At 43.5% G+C, this 21,913-nt stretch overlaps 1 protein-coding gene across 1 annotated transcript in view; it reads right to left on the reverse strand.

Moving 5' to 3' along the window:
• Positions 1-21,913, reverse strand: part of THSD7B (thrombospondin type 1 domain containing 7B) — a 2,969,219-nt gene that overhangs the window by 2,372,021 nt on the left and 575,285 nt on the right. Inside the window, exon 2 of the mRNA XM_069616536.1 lies at positions 14,536-14,707. Within this exon, the coding sequence (XP_069472637.1) occupies positions 14,536-14,677 (142 nt within the window). The 5' untranslated portion in view covers positions 14,678-14,707. The remainder of the gene's footprint in view (positions 1-14,535; positions 14,708-21,913) is intronic.

Consider the following 21,913-nt stretch of genomic DNA (forward strand, 5'->3'; position numbering starts at 1 on the left):
CTTGGAGGGGTGCACGCAGTCGAGCGGCCCTGCATCGAGAGAACTTGGTGAGCATGACACGCACAACAAGCAATGTGAAATTGTGAGGGAGGGGGAGGAAGTAAATAAGGGAGGAGGGAGGTGTTGTACAGATGCACGGCGAAGGTCTAACAACTTAGTGTTGCCAATGGAATGAATGGTAGCGAAACGAGTGCGAGAGCAGTCGGCTACGTTACGCGGAAGAGGGGGGCGGAGCGCAAAAACATCACGTGCGGCCGCTCGTAAGACACTGATTGGCCTAAATGGCGACTACGTGTAAGGGTGGGTGTGTGTGGTTTCCTACGATTTGGCATTTATTGATCAATGAGTAGACGAGGATCCCTATTGTTCGAGCAAGAAACTCGATAGGTAGATGACGTTTCCCTGTAGGCGGTGGCTAGTTGCCTAGTTACCCAATACGGAAGATAATTGGCTGGTTAAGCCCTCCTGTTGAGGGGCGTATCACACGCGAGGCGACGCAGCGTGCGCAGTCCGATTATATTATTGATTTGATTACCTTGTTCCAGGAGTGACAGGAAGACAGCTGTAGGGTTAGCGGGGGTAGGTCGTAAGTGTATTTTGAACTTAAGGAACATATGAAGAATGTACCAGTAGCTCGAAGAAATCGGTGACGTCACCAGTAGGGCTTTAATAGGATATCGCGAGCACGAGGAACTTTGGTTTTGAGAGTAGTGGGGAAGAGAAATATGATAAGGGAGCGGACACGGAGATAAACGATAAACGAGTGGAAGGGAAGAGAGGCGTGCTGCGCACGGAGAACGCCAGCCACGGCAAGTGTAAAAGGGGGAGGAGATGGGGAAATAGAACGACTGTATAAGAGTGTCATAAAGGGTACGCAGCCGAAGGGGGCTGCGTGCGCTTCGGCCGCAGGGGGCCGTAAGGGAAGGAATATACAAAATAAAATCATACACATATATACATATTTTATTTATTTATTTTTTTTTTAATAATTTGTATTGCATAATCTGTCAAAGGATTGTCGTAAGTCCCCACACTTGCGGGGCCAGGTAAACAATATAAGGTTGTATATTATAAACTGCTAGTGAAGGGAAGGGTAACAAGTGGAGCGCCACTATGTCACACGGGACAGGGTCGGGAGGGTGGGGGAACACCCTCACTACCCCACTACAACACATATGCACCACACTGCCACCCCATAGGGAGAAATTAATTAAGTACAGCATAGAGTGGACCCAGGGGACGGATAACAAAATGTTAACACCATGGCCACCTAATGGTAGTTTCGATCCATATGCCCAACATTCACTGCTAAACCATCTGCACAATACATACAAGGGGAAGAAGTTGGCAAACCATGTGGAGGTGTTTAACTTATGGAGGATGTTCCAGGGGTCCCGACCAGGACCAAATGGAATGTTCACTATGGGAGAAACACCGGAAGAAAAGGAGATTAAGAAAGAAGGAGAGGATGGGAAAGAGGGGCGTGAGGGCACAAAGAATACAGGGAACGGAGGAGAGGGAGGAGAAAAGAGTGATAAATCAGAGGACATAAAAAAGGAACCAAGCAACGAGATACCCATAACACCGGGAGTGAAAACAGAGGGAGGGGGGTTGTACCCTTTAAGAGAATTAGGAGAAATAGAAGGACAGTTAAGGGCGGCTGAAGGATACTCAAACCCGGCATACAGCCCTCCACCATATGTGGCTCATAGGAAGATACCAGTGGGGGAGGGGAGGATTGGAGAAGAACAGACTGTAGAGATAGGAAATGATGAGTGGGTAGCTGCACAAATATTATTAAAATTACGAGGTTCACTAACTGGAGAAGAGAGGGAGGTAGTAAAGAGAACAGACGAGGATAGTGCAAGAGAGAGTGAAATGAGGGGGAAGGAGCTATTACGGCAAAGGGAAGAGATTTTGGAGGAAAGATTAGCAAAGCTAAGGGATGAGCAGAATGAATTGATCAAACAGCTTGAGAGGGAAGAAAGAGAGAGAGTGAGGAAAAGGAAAGAAGGTAAGAACGAATTGGAAAAATTAAGGGAACGAAATGCGGAGCAAAGGAGAGAAGCTGAAAGGGTAAAAGCAGCAGCAGACAGGGTATCAAGAGTAGTGCTGAGAGAGAAGAAGAAGGAAGAAGAAGAAAAGGAAAAGGAAATGGAAATATGGAAGCGGAGGGTACTATCAGAGACAGCTAAGAAATATGAAGAGGGGAAAGTAATAGAAAGTATAGTAGAAAGAGAAAGGGTGAAATGGGAAAGGAAGAAGGAGGATGAAAGGATACTGGAACAGATGAGCAACGAAGTAATGGAGGAATTGAAAAGGAAAAGGGAGGAAAATAGTAGGGAGATGGAGGAGAGAAGCGAAGGGGAAAGAGAAGGAAGGAGTAGGGAGAGTGGAAATTGGGGGGATGTATATAGAAGTAGAGATGTAGCAACAACATCAGCACTAGGGGGAGCAGTTGGTAACAAAGGAAAAGGAGAAATAGACCTGATAGATTTAGAAACCGTAACAATAAAAGGGAAAAAGGCAGAGTGGGGGGTATCATTTATGAATGATTTTTGTAGTGAGGAGGAAGAGGGAGTAGAAAGGGAAGGAAGGAAGAGTGAAAGGGAAAGCTTAGATAAGCTATACCTCACTCGAACAAACATAGACTCACCATGGATCAGTAGGAGAATGGAGGAACTGGAGAGAAGTGAGGAGGGAGTGAAAGGACTAGTGGAAAGACAAACCCATGAAACCACACCATCACCATCTCCATCACGCCCTACATGCTCAACCACTGCACGCTCGCTGCACAAAATAAAGCTCGCGCCATTCATGGACGAACTGACACCCTATGCATGTCGGCTTAGGGACCTCCCTAGTCACAGGCGAGACAGACAAATAAACACGCCCGCATTAAACTCAGGAAATGACGAAAAGAGGGGAAAGGATGGAGAAGGAGTTAGGAGCAGGGGTAATAAGGACGAGATTGAAGAGGTAAAGGAACAGGAAGAAGAGGAGGGGTGTGAGGACTCGATATTATGGAACATAAAGGGTGACACAAGACACAACTTAATGCCATTGTTGGAGAGAGGGGGGGTTAGACCACAGTACGTCCCTTGGAAGCATACGGATAAAGAAAATATAAAATGTAGGCTCCCATCACTAAGTGGAGGTGCGGGTAAGTGGATATATGAAATGGAAAAACACACCGCGGGACAGAAACTAGCAGTAGGGGACGTGAAGGGCCTGTTAATATCAATATTAGGGGATAGAGCGGATGACATTTGGAAGAGAGCGGGATTCCATGGGGTAACAATAACAAACACATCGCATGATGGGGCACCATTTGCAAACTGCAGACATGCGCTATGGCAGGCACTGAGAGTACAGTACCCAGACACATCAGACATAGGAGCAATTACTTCCCATAAGATGCGTGAGAATGAGGATCCTGTTGATTATATCCAAGATATCCAAGAGAAGTGGCGCATGGAAACTAGAGAACAGTGGGACAAAACACCAGCCATATTTTATCATATACTAGTACAAGGGCTCCCGGAAGGGGTTCAGAAACAACTAAAGAAAGTAGTGGGAATGGAAGCAAAACCATGGCCAGAAATACAACTGACTATAGTACATCATTGCAGGACATGGCAAGGAAAAATGAAACAAAAAGAAGAAGACAGGAAGACAGAAGAGGCTAAACTAGTACAGAAGAAACTTACTAAATATACAATGGAAGGGGCACTAATAACTACGCCCACACCAATGGCCGAAAGCCCCATACAAGTAGTGGCTGCACAAGATCCCGCTCAAATAGCACCTCCACAGATTATAACACAACAGGTCCCGCCACTGCAATTACACGCACCAAACATGGGAGGAGGGTACCCAATGCAAGGAGCTGGGTATTATAGTTATAACAGAGGGAGAGGAGGATTAATGAGAGGGAGAGGATACGGATATAATACCCAACAGCAGGTGGGAGGACTTAGAAATTCCTACCCCACAGGGCAACCAGTATACCAGGATAACACAGGGAGCTTCCCATGGCAAAGCAGGGAACCACCCGTGTGTTGGAGTTGCGGATTATTAGGACACATGTCACGTACGTGTAGGGTCAGGCCAGGTACACCAGCATGGAATGAACAGGCACAACCTAGGACCTCACAAGAACAGCAGGGCATACAACAACAGCAGACGTTACAACAAGGAAGTGACCAACAACAACAATTAACACAACAACAGCCACAACAACAAGTAGCGCTAACACAACAACCCCAAACTCAACAAACGCAATTGGGTAGGGTGACGGTGTTGGGACACAACCCTTACACAGGGAATGGCCAATCATTGTACCCCCAATAGGACAGCCCACAGACGGCCTTGGTGTGTCCCATCCTGTCAGTAACACCTAATAGTGCGGAGGAGCCACGCATAGAGGTAACGATAGGTGACAAAAAATTATCATTCCTTGTTGACACCGGGGCAACCCGGTCTTGCATAAGGGAAGGTAAATTTAAGATGTCAGGCGAAGCCATGAACACCCAAGGATTTTCTGGGGCTAAAGGGCTGGTTCCCTTTACTGATAACGTTCCCTTATCTATTGGAGATTATGATCTGTCGGTTCCACTTTTGTATTATAGTGCCTCACCAGTAAATATACTGGGGAGGGACATAATGAACAGGTTGAATATGACGATCTCCTTTACAGAGGATGGCATAATTTGCTCTACTCCAGGGATTAACATGCTCGCAGCACGACAAATTATGCAAGCATACTGTGGACAGACAGCGATTAGGGCGGAGCCAGTAGATGGCGAGCTATTCCAGTATGGAACAGACATGGCATTTGCATGGATGCCAGGGATAGAAGGGAAGATATGGAGAAGGCCAGCAGCATATCTGTTCCGACCAGAAACACCTGTTAATGAACCAGAAGGAAAGGTGGTTGTAATGGACATTGAGAGCATTATTGCAACAGCTGATTATATTGCTGTGCACGCCCAAGATAAAGAAGGGAGAGCATGGAGGGCAGTGATAGCACTAGCAGAAGGATGTAGGCTGACCCAGGTGTCAGATGAGGAGCAGTTTTCAGAAGAAAAGGAGGAAGGTGAAATGGTGTTCATGATGAGTGTAGAAATATGGTTAAGAGTGGCTCACAAACAAGTAGCACAGAAAATTGCAATGGCACTTGAGGCACCAGCATGCACCCCAGTCCCATTCTTTAAGGAGGATATGTCAAAGGTGCCCAAATCATTACGGACTATTAGCCCTTATGACGTGGGATGCATAAAAAGCATAGGGGGTGTAAGGATAAAATTAAAAAAAGGTGCCATACTACCAAGAGTGAAACAGTACCCACTGTCAAAAGAGGCAGATGAGGGCATATATGAAACCATAACGGCCCTTATAAACAATGGCATATTGGTCCCCTCAGAGTCACCATGTAACACGGCTGTGTACCCAGTGCGCAAGGCTAAAGGGGGGTCTTGGCGCTTCATACAGGACCTCAGGCCCTTGAACAACATAGTGGAAGCAGAGTATCCAGTAACAGCAAACCCGGCCACGATATTATGTGGCATTCCAGCAGAAGCATCACGATTTACAGTGATTGACCTTAAAAATGCTTTTTTCTCAATACCATTAAACCCAGATTCACAAGATTTGACAAGCTTCACTTACCGAAATACAAAGTGGAAACATACCAGACTACCACAGGGGTATTGTGAATCACCCTCAATTTTCAATAGAGTAATACAGATGGATTTGGGTAACGTTGAAGTGGAAAGCACAGTGTTACAGTATGTGGATGACATAATAATTTGCAGTACAAACGAAAGTAAATGCAGAGAGGACTCGTTAAAAATGCTGACGATATTGGCTGAAAAAGGGTACAAGGTAGACATGGAAAAGATACAATACTGTCAAGGAACAGGTACTTTACATTGGCCAACTGATAACCCAACATGGAAGAAGGATTGCACCACAAAGAGCACAGGCCATTTCAAACACTCCAATGCCACAGACTGTGAGAGAACTGCAGCAATTTCTGGGGCTGTGCAACTACTGTAGAGCATGGGTGTTTGATTACAGTTCATACATAGGGCCCTGCTTGAGGGTTTGAAGGAAGCAAATAAAGGGGAGAAAAAGTTGGGGTGGACTATGGAAATGAGGGAGGCCTTTGACGAATTGAAAGACGCGATATCAACTGCTCCAGTACTGGCATCCCCAGACTATGAGCGACGATTTTTCATATTTTCACATTGCGACTCAGCAGTGATGAAAGCAGTATTGGCCCAAAAAACTAGCATGGGCTATAAGCCAGTAGCATTTTACAGCGGCCACTTAGACCCTGTGATGTTAGGTCACTTCCCTTGCGAACAAGGCCTCTCTGCAGCTGCTTTTGCAGTAGAAAAAGCATCAGCAATAACCATGGGGTGTCCAACTACACTGTTTGTGGAGCATGCACTATTTGCAATACTGAATAAACCCAAGTCTACACTAACAACACAGAGGGCATCAGGATATGAGATCATTTTGTCTAGAGCTGAACTAGCAATTGTTAGATGTAGCACGGTTAACCCTGCAAGGTTCCTAGCAGAAGTAATTGAGGAGGGAGATTACGCCCATGACTGCACCCAAATAACTGAAATGTACTCATGTACTAGAAAAGTTGAAGAAAACGCACTAGTGGGAGGTGAGCTTTTGTTTATTGATGGGTCATCAACTATTGATCAAGGAGATGGGATACGGAGGACTGGGGCAGCAGTGGTAAAAATGATGGAGGCGCCGGTGTGTGTGGCTATGAAATGTGTACAATTACCACAGCATTACTCTGCTCAAGCCGCGGAACTGGTTGCACTAATATTGGCATTAAAGGAAAGTTTTGACAAACGAGTAACCATATATTCCGACAGTGCATATGTTACATCCACCGTCCACTCAGGGCTATCAAAATGGAGAAGAAGAGGGTTTAGGAGAGCTGATGGCACTCCAGTACAACATGCCCTCTTATTGGCTGAACTAATAGAAGTAATAAACGACCCCCAAGAACTAGCCCTAGTCAAATGTACCGCACACACCAATGGTGAAGACCACGTCTCAAAAGGGAATGCAGCAGCAGATGCACATGCGAAATATGCTGCATACTTTGGTGAGATATGGAACCCCACAGACTCACAGAGAGGGTGAGGGAGGGGAATGGCTAGGGAGATGTTGATAAGAGAAGGGTACACCCATCTCCCAGCCACACAGATTATGGAGCTACAAGCGGCTGACCCAATGGCTGAAAAAGAAATATGGGTAAAAAGAGGATGTACAATGTCACCAACCGACGCACTATGGCGCCAGGGTGGCACTGGAAAAGTTGTAATACCATTGGCACTTTTAAACACCGCCCTGAGCCAACTACATCACCCAGCCCATACAGGCAAGGAAATAATTGCAGCACGAATTAGAGAAGATTGGTTCTGTCCCGAGTTAAATTCTCATGTGTCGAATTTTATCAGCAATTGTCTCACATGTCAACAGTTTACGGCCGGTCATACCCTAAAGGTGATAAGAGGTACCATACCCCGGCCAGAGGGACCTTTTCGGCATCTCCATATTGACTATGTTGATATGATCAACATATGTCAAGGTAATAGGTATATGATTGTAGTAGTATGCCCTTTTTCTAGGTGGATTGAAGCAGGGCCCTGTTCACACCCAGATGCATTTAGAGCAGCCAAATTCCTAGTAAGGGAGGTCTTCCCCAGGTGGGGAGTGTGCGAGGTTTTGAGATCAGACAATGGCCCGCATTTCGCAAACGAAATGTTCCAGCATATCACATCCCTACTGAGCATAAAACACAAATTTGCATGTGCATACCACCCACAGGCTAATGGTGTATGTGAACGCCTGAATGGCCTATTGAAGGAGGCAATTGCAAAAATACAACAAACAACAAAGAAAAGCTGGTTGTATTGCCTTCCATTAGCCCTATTTGAACTAAGGAATAGGTCAGGGTCCGACCACCACCTCACTCCCCACGAGGTGGTTACTGGACGTCAAATGCGCCTTCCCCTAATGCCAACGTCAAGGGCATTCACTGACCACGAAAGTTCAGCAAGTGTGTTAGGTGATGAAATGTATCAATATGTGTCTTCTTTGATTACTAGTGTTGTGTTTGTGTCTCAACAGCTCGAGCGCACACGGGGCGGGTCTATCAGCAACCAAGAAGAAGGCGCCAGTACAGAATTGGAAAAGGAGAACTTGTGCAAACTTGCCAAAGGTGACCACGTGCTACTCCGCAATTTCAATAGGAATTGGAACGATAGGAGGTTCACTGGCCCCCATCTGGTAGAGGACGTATCAACAAGAACAGTAAAACTGAAGGACAAGCGTGCCTGGAATCACCTACATGATGTAAAGATCTACAAACTGCAGACCCGCCACAGCGCCAACGACAGGTCCGTTGGAAGAGCAGCAACAACATCCCTGACAGCGGAAGGAAGTTCTACCACAGACAACGACCCAATTGTTCCCTTACCATGTCACTATCCAGCTTCCCCGGAGACAATAACTAACGAAGAAAGGAGTGATCCCCATACTGCCCACCCCATGGTCACACGCTCAAAGAGTAAAAATACTTCCTCCATCTGAGCCCAAACCCCCTGCCCATTGACCCCCAAGTATAGTTATAACTGAACTGAAAGACATTGCCTGCACAAATACACATGTAAACACGTGAATGTTCTCTTTTTTCTCTCGCACATACAGGAACTGCGTATTATTGTATTGTTAAGAAAATATCTGACTAACAAGTTCACTGCCCAGGCGTAGATGGTACTCCCAGATGAGGACTACCCAGGAGAATTGTCACACCAATTTGTATACGAAATAAAAAGGCCAACATACCTCAAAAAGAGAAGGGTACGTGTCTACTACACAGCATTCCTCTTGGCCATAGAATATTCCATGCCCCACCTCCGCCAATACTTGCCGGTCCTAAGAGACAGATCGCTTAGAGTAGCGTGGGAACAGCTCTTCGCCTGGGCACTGAATGACTATTTGATAGGGAGAGCTTAAAGGAAACAAAAAACTAACATTAAATAACAAGCATTTTTGAGAATTTTTAGGCGGGCAACTTTAACGTCGCAAGAATACGCTGCCAGGACTGCAGCAAGGTAAGAGCAAAATGCCGGTGAGATTAGCATATGTAATAAAAGTAATAGGGATTTTGATGATCACGGGGTTCTTGGCTGCCTCTGTATGGCAGTACAGCTATGCTATTGATTTTATTGCTGCACCCAAACCTAATATACCCCCGTCCCCTGCTGCAACAGGTGTTACGTCAGGTGATAGTAGTAACATTGCACCCAAGCAAGATAGAGTTAAACGCAACACATACTCAGACAATAAAGGTATTGATAATTATATACAAGATTCAGCACACGTCACAAACAACATATGGTACCAACACATGACCCGCATTGGTAAGCAGAAAACTGAGGACAGCTGCTACGTTTGCTCATTAATACCATACGCCATGAGTGCTTCACGAACATTTGTTGCCACAGAAATAGATGAAAAGACAGCACGGTGCATAATATACTTGGCACTGTTCCAAACGAAAGGAAGATTTCAAGGGACGGTAGTGCACATGACATGGAAAACACGAGACTCATACCCATATGAGAACAACTTCCTCAAGACCTATTTGAGTTACCACAAGAGCAGTTTACATGCTGAGGCATTCAGATACATAACAAGTGGCCCCGCAAAAGGAGAAACAAAGAAAGTAACACTGCAGTATCTACCATGTGATTGGTACGCAACTGAAGTTCCTGGTAAATTAGGATGCTGGGAGAGGCCGCTGGTGACGATAACAGGAAAGGTGTATCTAGACAACAGCTGGGAGATAGGAGTGATTGGCAGCAACATGGTAACAAAAGAAACTATCTCAACTATCGAGGCACACAATCACCGATGTTGGACGACGTGGATCAAGTATGTACCAATGCTCACGTGGGTAGAAACAGATGAAGGCCCAATAACAATACTACCGTTGACTGCGCCCAAAGTATGCTACCAGCATAAAGGTGAGGTGGACGTAGGATATAACACCAACTGTGCAAGTGTGATGGAGTTACCTGAGGGGGGAGCAGGAACAGCAGTAATAATGGACCATTATTGGGCTTGTGGAGAAAAGGCATACCATACACTGCCTCCCCTGTGGAATGGTGTGTGCACAATGGTGCACGTCAATGTACCATCACTAGTGGTACCTAAGAAGCATGTCAATGTGGCGAACTTTCCCAAAATGGATGAAGGGGACAAAAGAAAAAAGAAGTCTACACCACTTCAGGAGGAGCAAGGGAACAGGACCAACAGCAATGATACTGTCCTAAATAGAAGAAAAAGACAAGGAGAGCCACTAACAGGAAATTACCTGTGGGGAAGGTCGGAAACGGCACTAACCTCAATACCGCCAGAACACAGACTATTCAGCAGAGCAGCAATGTTCTTCTCCTCAATAATACATCCGGGACTGCAGGCTTACGCAAACGCAAAATGGCTCCAAATAACTAGATGGGAACTAATGATGACCATCAATTCTACAGTAAATGGGTTCAACGCAATAAAAGAGGAGCTGCGAGCTATAAGGATGGTAGCACTACAGAACAGATATGTATTGGACCTTCTCACAGCAATGGAAGGAGGAGTTTGTGCAAAGATAGGACAATCATGCTGCACGTTCATACCTGCCAACGATGCTGACAATGGTACACTGACTGAAGCAGTTTCACAATTGGCCCAGATGCACTCCAAAATGATGGATGAAAGTAACGGTGTAAACAAGGATAAGAGCTGGTTCTCACTATTGTGGTCATGGATGCCATCCTGGCTGTCAGATGGACTAAAAATAATAGTAGGGTGTACTATTTTGGCTGGAGCTACGCTGATCATAATTAGATTTTGGAAGGCCCGGAAGGCACGTACCACTGACGAGTTGCTCGAAATGGTGGGAATGCACCCCTTGATGCCAGCAGATGACGGCCAACATACAGGTGTGATAATACAGGAGAGGGAGAAGCTGCGCACCCAAATTATCACCAACCATCTAGACCCACCATCAGTGAAGATCGAGAACCCAAGGAACCCCAGGAGCTACATAGGGAAATGGGTATACTGTACTCCTGGAGGAACATGTGAATATATGTATTGGTCATTTGAAGATCATGTGAACCATTATGGACATCTAGGAGGAATAACTAAGATATGGCGAGTAAGAGGAGATAACGAGAAGGATATGTTTGTGGTCGACAAGTCGACCAGAGGGGAGACTGAAGTGGGAGAATGGAAGACCAGGCTCCCGTCCTTCACCTCTCGAGCTTGGCCTAAATGTTCACGGTCCAAGCACCCACCACGAGAAGAGTTTGCCCATCTACCAGACGACCAGATACCCTGGTACAGGAACATACGGATGTGTCCATCTGCCTGCACAGCAGCCCGCCCCGCCCATGTCGATGCCTGCGGCATGGATCAACTGGACTAAAAACTATACGTCGTTAGAGATGCCATGACGACATAGCCAACGGATAGCACACCTGTGCCAACATACACACTGGACACTCCCGCACCAATCTACATGAAGAATATACTCAGTGCTATGACGTAGGCGACAGACATACTCACGAACGTGCATCTTTATTGTTTTCCATATAGGCTTTCAGAAATGCAGAAACGCAAGACGCATCATGAACTCATCTAAAGAGCTTGCTTATGCTTCTCCTACACTTAGGTGCCGTAACAAAAATTATAACAAAGACACGATACTGGCCATAAGATAATATGAGACCATAACCTAAAGCACCTACGCACCAAACGGACCACTTATGCACCAGGCCCAAGTAGGCCTCAAACAAGAGCTCCCGTGGACATTAACAAAGCAAGAGTTAAGTTGCTGATCCTGCAGAAAGAGCCGGGTGGAACAACCAGCCAAGGTCGCAATGTTGCAAACCCACATTCCAAGAGCAAAGCATCAAAGGCAACCTCGCACTCCGCGCACCAACGTTAAGGTCACACCTGCAAATTAAACCAGGCACACAGTGGAAAAGCAATATTAATTATGCAGAATTCTGCCTCAAACACGGTCCCTCCCCACGTGACCAAGCCGAACCTGACGAGGTGCCAAACCCAGGAGAAAAGAGGCGTCTGGATCCCTCGCTACGAGACACAGGCAGATACACTTGAAAGGCAATGGACATCTGCGACAGTGGGAGCGGTCAGCCTTCCAGCTATGAATAAACCCTCACATTGTCTGCACGTACCCATAATGAAACATTGTTGCAAATTGCAGGTACACCGAGAGCTGGGAACGGCTGGGAACGGCGGTGGTCCCAGGCTGGGAGGCTCACGGGCGCACCAATCAGAACATGGGGCTCTTATCACTGACGACAGTAATATTAACCAATCCTCAGGAGTCTTCATGTAACAATTCTCATGTATCTAATTGTAGGGGCAACCCAGATATATCACCTGACTACCCTTTGTCCACTAACATTGTTCTCTATATGTGTGCTATACTAACCCTACCACTCGAGCAACCAATTAAGAGTGGCAATAGGTTTTTTGTTAACTTTCTGAAGTGACGTAAGTAGCGCGTCATAATACAGTAAAAAGGGCCTGCGAGCCCCACGATTGTGTGTGTGTCAGGACGGACGCGTACGCTCCTTGACCCATCCCTGCCGTTTTGTCTAATAAACAGCAGAGTCACCTTGCTCCTTGTGTGTGTCTCATACTCTATCTCGTCTGGGATATACACGGGAGGAGTTGGGGCCTCCCTGCCTGGAGGTCTGCGGACGGCCCGGCCGACCCCGGCAGAATTTCCCCCCGACAGTTTGATGCCAACTCATTTTGTCTCCAGCCAGAAGAATTAGTGGTGAAACAACAAGCATGTTTTGCGCCATGTAATGAGTAACCATGCATGTATGAAGCTGTGAAGGCAATATATGTCAATAGAGCCAGGAACATATATTATTCGATATGCATAATTTCACCATTAACAAAAAACGTTTACAATACATTACAATCACAACATCATTATTATTAACGAAGGAACATTAAACGCTCACAGTGCTATTTTAAACACTTCTGAAGTGAAAACTGTCCAAAATCCTATTCATTTCGGAGATGCTTCACACACTTGCACACAGTGTGATTTCTGGCCAGTGAACAAGATGAAGCTAAGTCGTCAAATTCTTTTTTCATAACAGATATAACTTGACATAGAGAAAGAAGCCCAACTAAACTTATCTGAAGCCACTGCAAATCAACTGTGTTCATTGCTGTAGTTTTACTAAACGCACATACAATCATAAATAAATAAGATAAATAAATGAAACGCGTGCCACATTTTGAGAATATAAACCTGACTTCCGATTTCTGAACAGCTCAAAGAGGTATTGCAGGTCCTCAGCGTTGGGTGCATTATAAATATGATGACAACATATTGAAAACAAATTAATTCTGTCAAAAACAACAAAATCCTGTGGGGATCATTCACAGATTTTTATGAAAGTAACTAGCATGCAAAATATGTCCATTCCCAAAATAACTTTCTTCCAATTCACAAAAGAGCTCACACCTGTAGATCAAGTAAACGTATGATGTAAAGTTATACCCATGTGAAAACCCTTACACAAACATATACTGTGATTGATGTGTGTTGTATTATTCTGCTTCTTGGCAACATGTCAGTAATGTAGTAAAGATAAGCAAAGCATTCTGTGGCTGTAAAGAAGGGAGGATATTGGAGTGCCATTCTCCACTGCCACTGGTTTGCAGAACAATGTTATGTTTTTCTAGTGTATTCATTTTTTTTGTTCGATACACGTATGTAATGATATGAATGTACATGTGTTTGTGCATTCTGTATAATCAGTGCCATGCAGCAAGCACACATCATCAATCAAGTGAATTCACTGCATGATACCGTGTAAAGCAAAGACACCAGGGGAACACCCACATTCCTCTGCCTAACTCTTCCCTCGAACAGTGTCTGAGGAAGAAGTCAGGACTGAAGAAATGCCAACCATCCCACTCCTTCCGATTGAGAATTCCTCCAGTTGAAAATCAGACTTAACAGCAAATGGAGATCTGGCATTTAGCAATATATTAAAAGCTGTTATGATTGTTATTTCTGGCATGAACATGCCCGCTGTAAAGGGCTGTTTGGATCCTAGCCGTAACATTCACATTATATCCAATACCTAATATGCTAACATAGATAACAACATTAATTAACTGGTCACATTCTTCTGAACGAACACATCACATGAATATCCCCTTCAGGAATGAAAAAAAAAATGCGTATTTATTTGAATAGGTGATTGAGGCAATTCCGGTCACAAAAACAGACAGTTGTGTGTAAGTTACAACTAGGATTTGAATTTCTTGCAGATGCAAATGCTCATGTCATAGTATCACTGAGAACAAGACAACCCATGTTTTACTTTACTGTAGGCACAGGAATAAAGGAGACAACAAAATCCTGATACCAACCTGTTTTCCAAACAAAGTGATTTTCTTCGGTTTCTTCTAGATCAGCTTGTGCATATGAAAATTGGAGGAACAGTATCAGCAGGAATGATCTCAAGTTGTGCCGTGACCAACAAATAGGAAACCAATCTTTTCTCAGCAGCATAGTTATGAGGTCCAAGCCGTCTTCAGAGTTCTGAAATTAAGGAAATATACTCATCATTTTACTGCAATACAGATCAGAGAGTTCAGGCAAGCATGTCCCGATGTTCATATGGGTGGGTTATCACTTTATTTATATATCTATATATGAATACATCTTCGGACAAAGAGAAGCATTAAGGCTTTACAAAAATAGATTTTCTTACAATGATCTTACAAAGGAGGAAATAGAGTCATATTAGACAGGGATGCACACCGACAATATACTAAGGTGGATTTTTATTGTACATTGGAAAGTAATGAACTTCAGGACGTTAAACAAAAGTGTGCAGATATAACATTGGCATGAAGGTGGGCTCCTAACTAGGGAAAAGAAACAATTTTTGACTTTAGTAAATCCTTTGTCAGCGACAATATCTTTCCTCACAGAGGTACTTTGTCAAAAGTGACTTCAACATTTTCTCTATAGGGCTGATCAATTGTGGCCTCTAATGGTCAATTGTTAGAAAATTGTTAGAAAATAAATTGATAGTTATTGTGTTTACATTTGTGATATAATGACTCTCTTATATTTGGGACACTGCATATCTTTTGACTAAGATACAGACTATTCAGAGGAAATTTAATTACATCATGATTAAAGTGGATTTTGAATGTTTATATGCATGCATAAGCCATGAAAATGGAATTGAAACATGCAGACTGTTCTTCAAAACAAGTGCAATGGTTTATAGGGATCACCTATACATGTTAACTGAAAAAAATCATTTTTGCTAAAGAAGCAATATCTTCGTATTTACCAATGAATGTGTTCACCAATTGATTGGAACAGCAATGAGGACATCCTTTGATACAATAGCTGAATAAGAAAGATCATAATCCAAAATTCAGAGCTACATGTATGTATGTATGAGTGTACTTGGTGATCTTTTAGAATGTACGATAAATAGAAACTACCAATTCTGTATTACATCCTGATAGGTGTCATCCTGTCAAATTGAAATGTAGTATCCCATATGGGGAAATGTTAAGGATTGAAAAGAATTGATCTATGATGGAGTCGTACATTGAGCAATCCATGATAGCAGTGATAAGACACACATTATATTGTGTGTCTGGGGTCTGCTTAGTGTTTCATGTATGTGCTCCATGAGCTCAGGCCAAACCCTAAGGAAAGTACCTAAAGAGCATGTCAAAAAGTGAAGGTCTACATATACAGCACATTTAGAGAATGTGCATCATGTTTTCATTAAAGTATGACTAGATCAAGTACTCTGCTTAAATTTGTTACTGTCACTGAGCAAAGGCAACCGGCCCAGATATGTGATGTCATTAATTATGCCATTTGTGATGTCATCATTGATGACTTAGGTGTTAGCCTTAGAGGTGCATGCTGGTGGCGCAAGTTATGGTTGCATGGCTTACCATAACTGGTGAATTTCTTTGGTTTTTCGATATTACCTTGCAACCATAACATCCCTTTAACAGCATTTTACACTGAATTTCATAGGTTTTTTATTAGTGCAAATAAAGTATAATGTCCCTTTAACTTAAAAATGTCAGTGAATTGCATAGGTTTTTATTAGTGCAACTTAACCACAAGATCCCTGTAAGATATTTTTTTTCACTGAATTTCAATGGTTTTTATAAGTGAAATTGTTTCATGATGTTACAGCACTGTTATTAATAATTCCACTTTCAACATATATGAAAAGACTATTGACTATTGACCTCTTTTAACAACCATTTTTTTTGTTGCAGCACAAACTGATGCATGTCATTTTCAGCAATCCTGGCTGGGGATGCAAGTCATTTATGGATTGTCTATGGCATGATGCTCGACCATGGCACCAGCCCCACAAAACGACCCCCAATATCCACTGATCCTAGACTGCATCTGGGTGCAGTGTCCACTAAAACCCCATAATGTGACCAATTGCCAGTGTCCATGGATTCCATCAATTGGCCAGTATCCACGATCCACTGGACTTGTGCTTTGGACATGCCACAGGCCCACTGCCCAGGAAAAAATGAAACACAGGCCAGATTTGCAGGTACTTGCTGATGCACCTTGAGCACATTTGTTGCAAACCCATCCAGCACTTCAGGCTGCAGCCACAAACTTAATTCTTTTTCATTAAAACCTATATTTTATTATTCTACCACATAGCCGGTCTGTGGTGGCCATGCCCACTTTAACCCCATTGCCTGTCCCCGGTGGCCATGAACAGTGGCCCAATTGAGTAACCCAGCCACTGTCCATGGCCACAGGATGTGCCTCAGGCACCAATGTTATTTCACTATATTTTACATCTGTCCTTGCCTGAGGCCAGGCCCATTGCCCACTTTAACCACATAGCTCGTCTTTGATGGACATGCCCACTTTAAATCGATAGCCAGGCACTGGTGGTCATGAGTAGTGACCAGACTTTCTGGGGAAGCTACATCACTAATTTGTGTACCTACATTTTGACATTTTTCAAAAAATAAAAGACAGAACACAAAAAGCATGCTTTCTGGTCTTTGCTAATTCTCCTCGTACACATTTGCTGCAAAGCCATCTAGCACTTCGGGCTTTAGCAGCAAACAGAATTTTCCTTCCTATTCAATCCTAACCCAATTTCAAAAATTCTGGGCCCCCTGCACAATTTTGTCCCCCCATGACAAAATCCCTTCATACTTTGCACAAACATTAAAATTTGGGTTATAAGCTTTTTGCAAAACTTTGTGCAGATTTTCAAATGGCACCAATGTTATAAGCCATCCAAACATTATGGGACCCTTCCTCTAATAATGCTCCCTCTTGATGAAACAGCACCAAACTTTGCAACAACATTCAAGGTTGGGTCTAGATATTCATTGCATAATTTCTTTGAACTTTCGCCTTTGTTATTTGGATCCCCTCTGTAACCTCTCTGTTCTCTAGATTAAGACAAGTATAGGGGATGCTTTTTTCTTGGTAGGGGATTGCTTGGACTGTAACAGTAAAATTACAATTTACCTTTATGTCCATACCCCATGTGTATGGCTACTGTTCGTATGTACACTAAGGGCCTGAATCACAGAACATTTTCATATGGGATTGTGCCATTATAAAACACTTCTGTGAATCAGGCTCTTAGTATCCTCTGTTCTATGTTGTTTTCAAAGGAATAATACATTTGTATATGTTCCCGACACTTTTTCATTTGTTTTATCAATGATTTGTATGAGTAATTGAAGACTCTATTGAACTAGTTAAAAAATAATAAAATAGTAAATCATACCAAAAATGTATGCAACATTATTTGTTTTGAATAGGCCCACAAATGCTTGCTGCTTCATTTACTGCATAGTTATATTGCCTTTACTATTATTAGGTTCAAGAATGTACCTGTTGAGAACAATGAACATGTTTTGGCCTTCTTGATGAAACGGCACCAAACTTTGCAACAGCATTCAAAGTTGGGTCTAGATATTCTAGATATTTATTGCAAAATTTCTTGCAGTTTTGTTGAACGGCGGCAAAGTTATAAGCCATCCAAACTCAGCTCTTCACCGACTCTGTAATTCACACTTATATATGGATGTCTTTGAATATTTGTCAAGTCTGCAAACATCACATTAATGTCCCGATCATCTGAAATGTTTGTTGACATCGGAAAAGAAAATACACCCTTGTACTGTACATATCCCATCCTAGCCTCACCCCCCTTCGCATCCCCAGAGATTGGTTTATGTGTTTGACAAGTACAATGTTGTGATTTTAAACATGTTTTTACTGCTATGTTCATGGACTATGGGCACAGTTCATGAATCCAACATGGTGCCTGTTTCAAAGGTTCTGATGCACCTCATGTTTTTAATTGACCCATCAGTGATGTCAGCAAACATTACTCAGCTCTCTGATTGGCTCATAGGCGTCCAGGTACACTGAACCAGGAATTGATACCATGGACTGGGCAGAGATATCACATTTTTTGTAGTAACCTACATTTTGGGCATTTTAAAAAAAAAATCTACTGGATGGATGAGCACAATATTTGCAAAAGCATACTTTTGGCAACAAGCCTCCACTCCTCGCACACGTTTGGTGTGAATCTGTCCAGCGGTTTAGTCTGTAGATGCAAGCAAATTCCTTTTGCATTCATGTCTATCGGGATTTCAAAGGTTTTGGGGCCCCCTATACCTTTCCCCTGTGATGAAATTGCACGAACCTTCATAAAATAATTCAGATTTAGCTGTATACTTTTTTTGCAAAGTTTGTGAGGATTCATCGAACCGCATCAAATATATAAGCCACCCAAACAAAACTATGCTCCCCCTGGACGAATCCACACCAAACTTTGCAAAAAATAAATAAATGGCCCACTCTGAATTTTTTTGCAAAGTTTGGTGAGATTAGATCCAGGGGGGGCAAAGTTATAGGGGGGTCCCAAAATTAATTTTTTCCCATAAACTGATTGGGGAAAAGACTTTGAATACGCCTACAGCCCAAACCGCTGGACGGATTTTCACCAAATTTGTGGCAGGAGCAGTGGCTTGGTCACAAAAGTGTGCTTTTGTAAATTTGGTGAAAATCCGTCTGGTAGTTTTTTTTAAACGACCAAAAATTAGGTCACAAAACATTAGTGATATCTATGTCCGCTCCATGGACACACTTCCCCGTTCGCTCCGCGGGCAGGACACCAATTCACTAATTGGGTCGCGTCATGTCCGCGGACATGCAACGTGTCCCCTTATTGGATGGTGAAGAGCGTGAAGAGCGTGAAGTGCGTCAGAAACGTCCCCCATCTTGCATCCGTGCTTGTTGTACGCGGACATCGCGGTATAAACATATTGAAAAACACAACATTGCACTTGTCAAACTTATCAAATATTCTCTGCGGAGGTGAGGGGTGATGAGGAGGGGATGGGATATGGCTGCAAGAAGCAAAATACTGGTGTTTTTTTGTTGCAAAAGTGCAAACAGTTAGGATGTTTGTGAGCAGTCCTGTGGAGGACCAGAAGAAGTGGTTGATTGACTTACAATCTATGTTTACAAGTCCACCATTTACGTTTCTGCCTCACCATCTGTGTTGTCACTGAACTAATGCAATCAACTTGAAAATTAGTGAAGCTTGCAGGCTAAAAGCACTGTGCAGAGAAGTGATACAGTACCCACTGCTAAGGGGTAAGGAAACTTTGCAATGACGCTTGATGTTTATAAATTGATATTGTTGTGCTACACTCAGAGTGCGGCAAAGAAAGGGCTATTCATGTCTGTGTTAAAATGTATTTAAAGTAATAATGGAGCCAGACTGGCACCCCCTACAGTCGGCACCTCAGGCAGCCACCTGCACTGTCTGATGCAAAGACCGCCCTGCACGTGCATGAGAATTACAGTTCTGATGGATTCCGAAAGGAATTGAATGAAGGAGGATTGTTATAATGTAAGATATGATAAGATTATGTATTCAAAAAGTGTACTAAGGAACATGTAAATACAGTTTCTGAAAAATTGTTTGTGCGAACGGAGTCTGCCTTACTGTCAGAGTTACGCCAAGAGAATGGAAATGGTGAATGTAAAGTAAGTTTCATTTTGGATGATTTCATACTTGAACGAGCATCAACTTATCATTATCTGAGCATTATTTGTGGGTTACATTGTAGTCGTTTTTTCTGTGTGGCATATTACAATGAAACGCAAGTATAACCTTTGTGTGTAATGTTGTTTTTACCGTCCAGATGGGCAGGCCAGCGTTGATATGCATGTAGACCACTACTCAGTTCTCCCAGGTTGAACGCTAATATTTCATTAAAATGCCATGTATGAGCACATAGAGTTGTAAAGTCAGCTTTCATATCCCGTTTAGAGTTGACCATACTACATAGCAATGTTCTCGGAAGCAAATTGTAATAAAGATCGGCTAGTGAGACATATTTTTATTATGTTTCTGAAACAGGTACATTTTGCCATTTTGCGATTGTCAGATTCCAGATGCCAACTGACAGATTTTTTATTCGGCAGCACCAGCTACTTGTGAACAACTGGATGTGTTTAACAGTTTTTTGGAACAATCGGCAAGGGAAGATATGCCTTTACGCTGTACTAGCGATTAGGAGCAACATAACATCCTTTACGGTGGTCTAGCCTGAAGTTGATGCACAAGCCCTGGAATTCTCTGTGCAACCCAAGCGCTTCTTTTATCCAAAATGAACACCTTGTGTACGCAAAAAGAACAACGAGTGACTCACGATAAACATTTTGGATCACAAGTGAAGAAAGAAATTTCAAATTTGATTGAATATGGCAATAGTCAGATGTTGTTAGGGCGTTTATTGAGAAATAAAAGTACTTTACAAATTGTACAGTTTTGTTGTTTCTTTTTAAAGTACGGTTTAGTATTTCGATTTGTGCCGTGCTGTGTTGTGAGAAGTTGTGTGTTGATATTCGGGTTCTGCGTCACGTCACGTAGTTGATGACTGGGCGCGTTTGGGTACGCTGCTCAGGAACGTCACTGAGAAAGGCAGACAATATCACTAGATTTGGTGATGTGAGGCTCAGGGGCGGGGCATATGATTTAGTGCCGTCAAGGCAGTTAATCTTAGGCAGTGGTCTTCAAATTATTTTGGCCGGGGCACCCCTGAGCAAAATTTGGGCAGGTCCGTACCCCCCAGAAATACTAAATGGACAATGTATATTGCGCTATGTCACCTGCTCCCATCACAGTTGCTGGGCTTCCTCATCCCACTCCTACCCAGTCCCTGGTCTCTCCGCACCCCATCACACACCCTGGGCTCTCCTCACTCTGCTCCCACCACTATCCCATGGTTCCCGCCCATTGTGCTCCCACCATAGTACGTGGGTTCCCCCCATCCCGTTTCCAACACAGTCTGAGGGACAGTGGCGGCTGGTGATTTTTTTAAGTGGAGGGGCATAACTATTTCCCCCAAAAAAGCCATAGCGACCGAGCATAGTGTGGAAGCCAGAACCAATAAAGGGGGATTCGGGGGGGGGGGGGTGTTCCCCCTGTGAATGTTTTTTTAAATAATGGGTTAAAATGTTGCATTGTAGAGCATACTTTTAACCAAAAAATGGGTAAATAGCCAAACAGTTTGCAATTGGTGCTGGGGGTCCAGAGGGCAGGCATGACATTTTTTACTGGACATCTATAATAGATGTCCAGTAAAAAGATACCATCCCTGTTCCCTGGGCCCCACTGGGCCTAACACAATCAACGTGATTATGTGTGTATGCAAGGCGCTGCACATTTATACA

The sequence above is a fragment of the Ambystoma mexicanum genome, chromosome 9 (assembly GCF_040938575.1).
Source record: "Ambystoma mexicanum isolate Mex_15411 chromosome 9, UKY_AmexF1_1, whole genome shotgun sequence".
Classification (NCBI taxonomy): Eukaryota; Metazoa; Chordata; class Amphibia; order Caudata; family Ambystomatidae; genus Ambystoma; species Ambystoma mexicanum.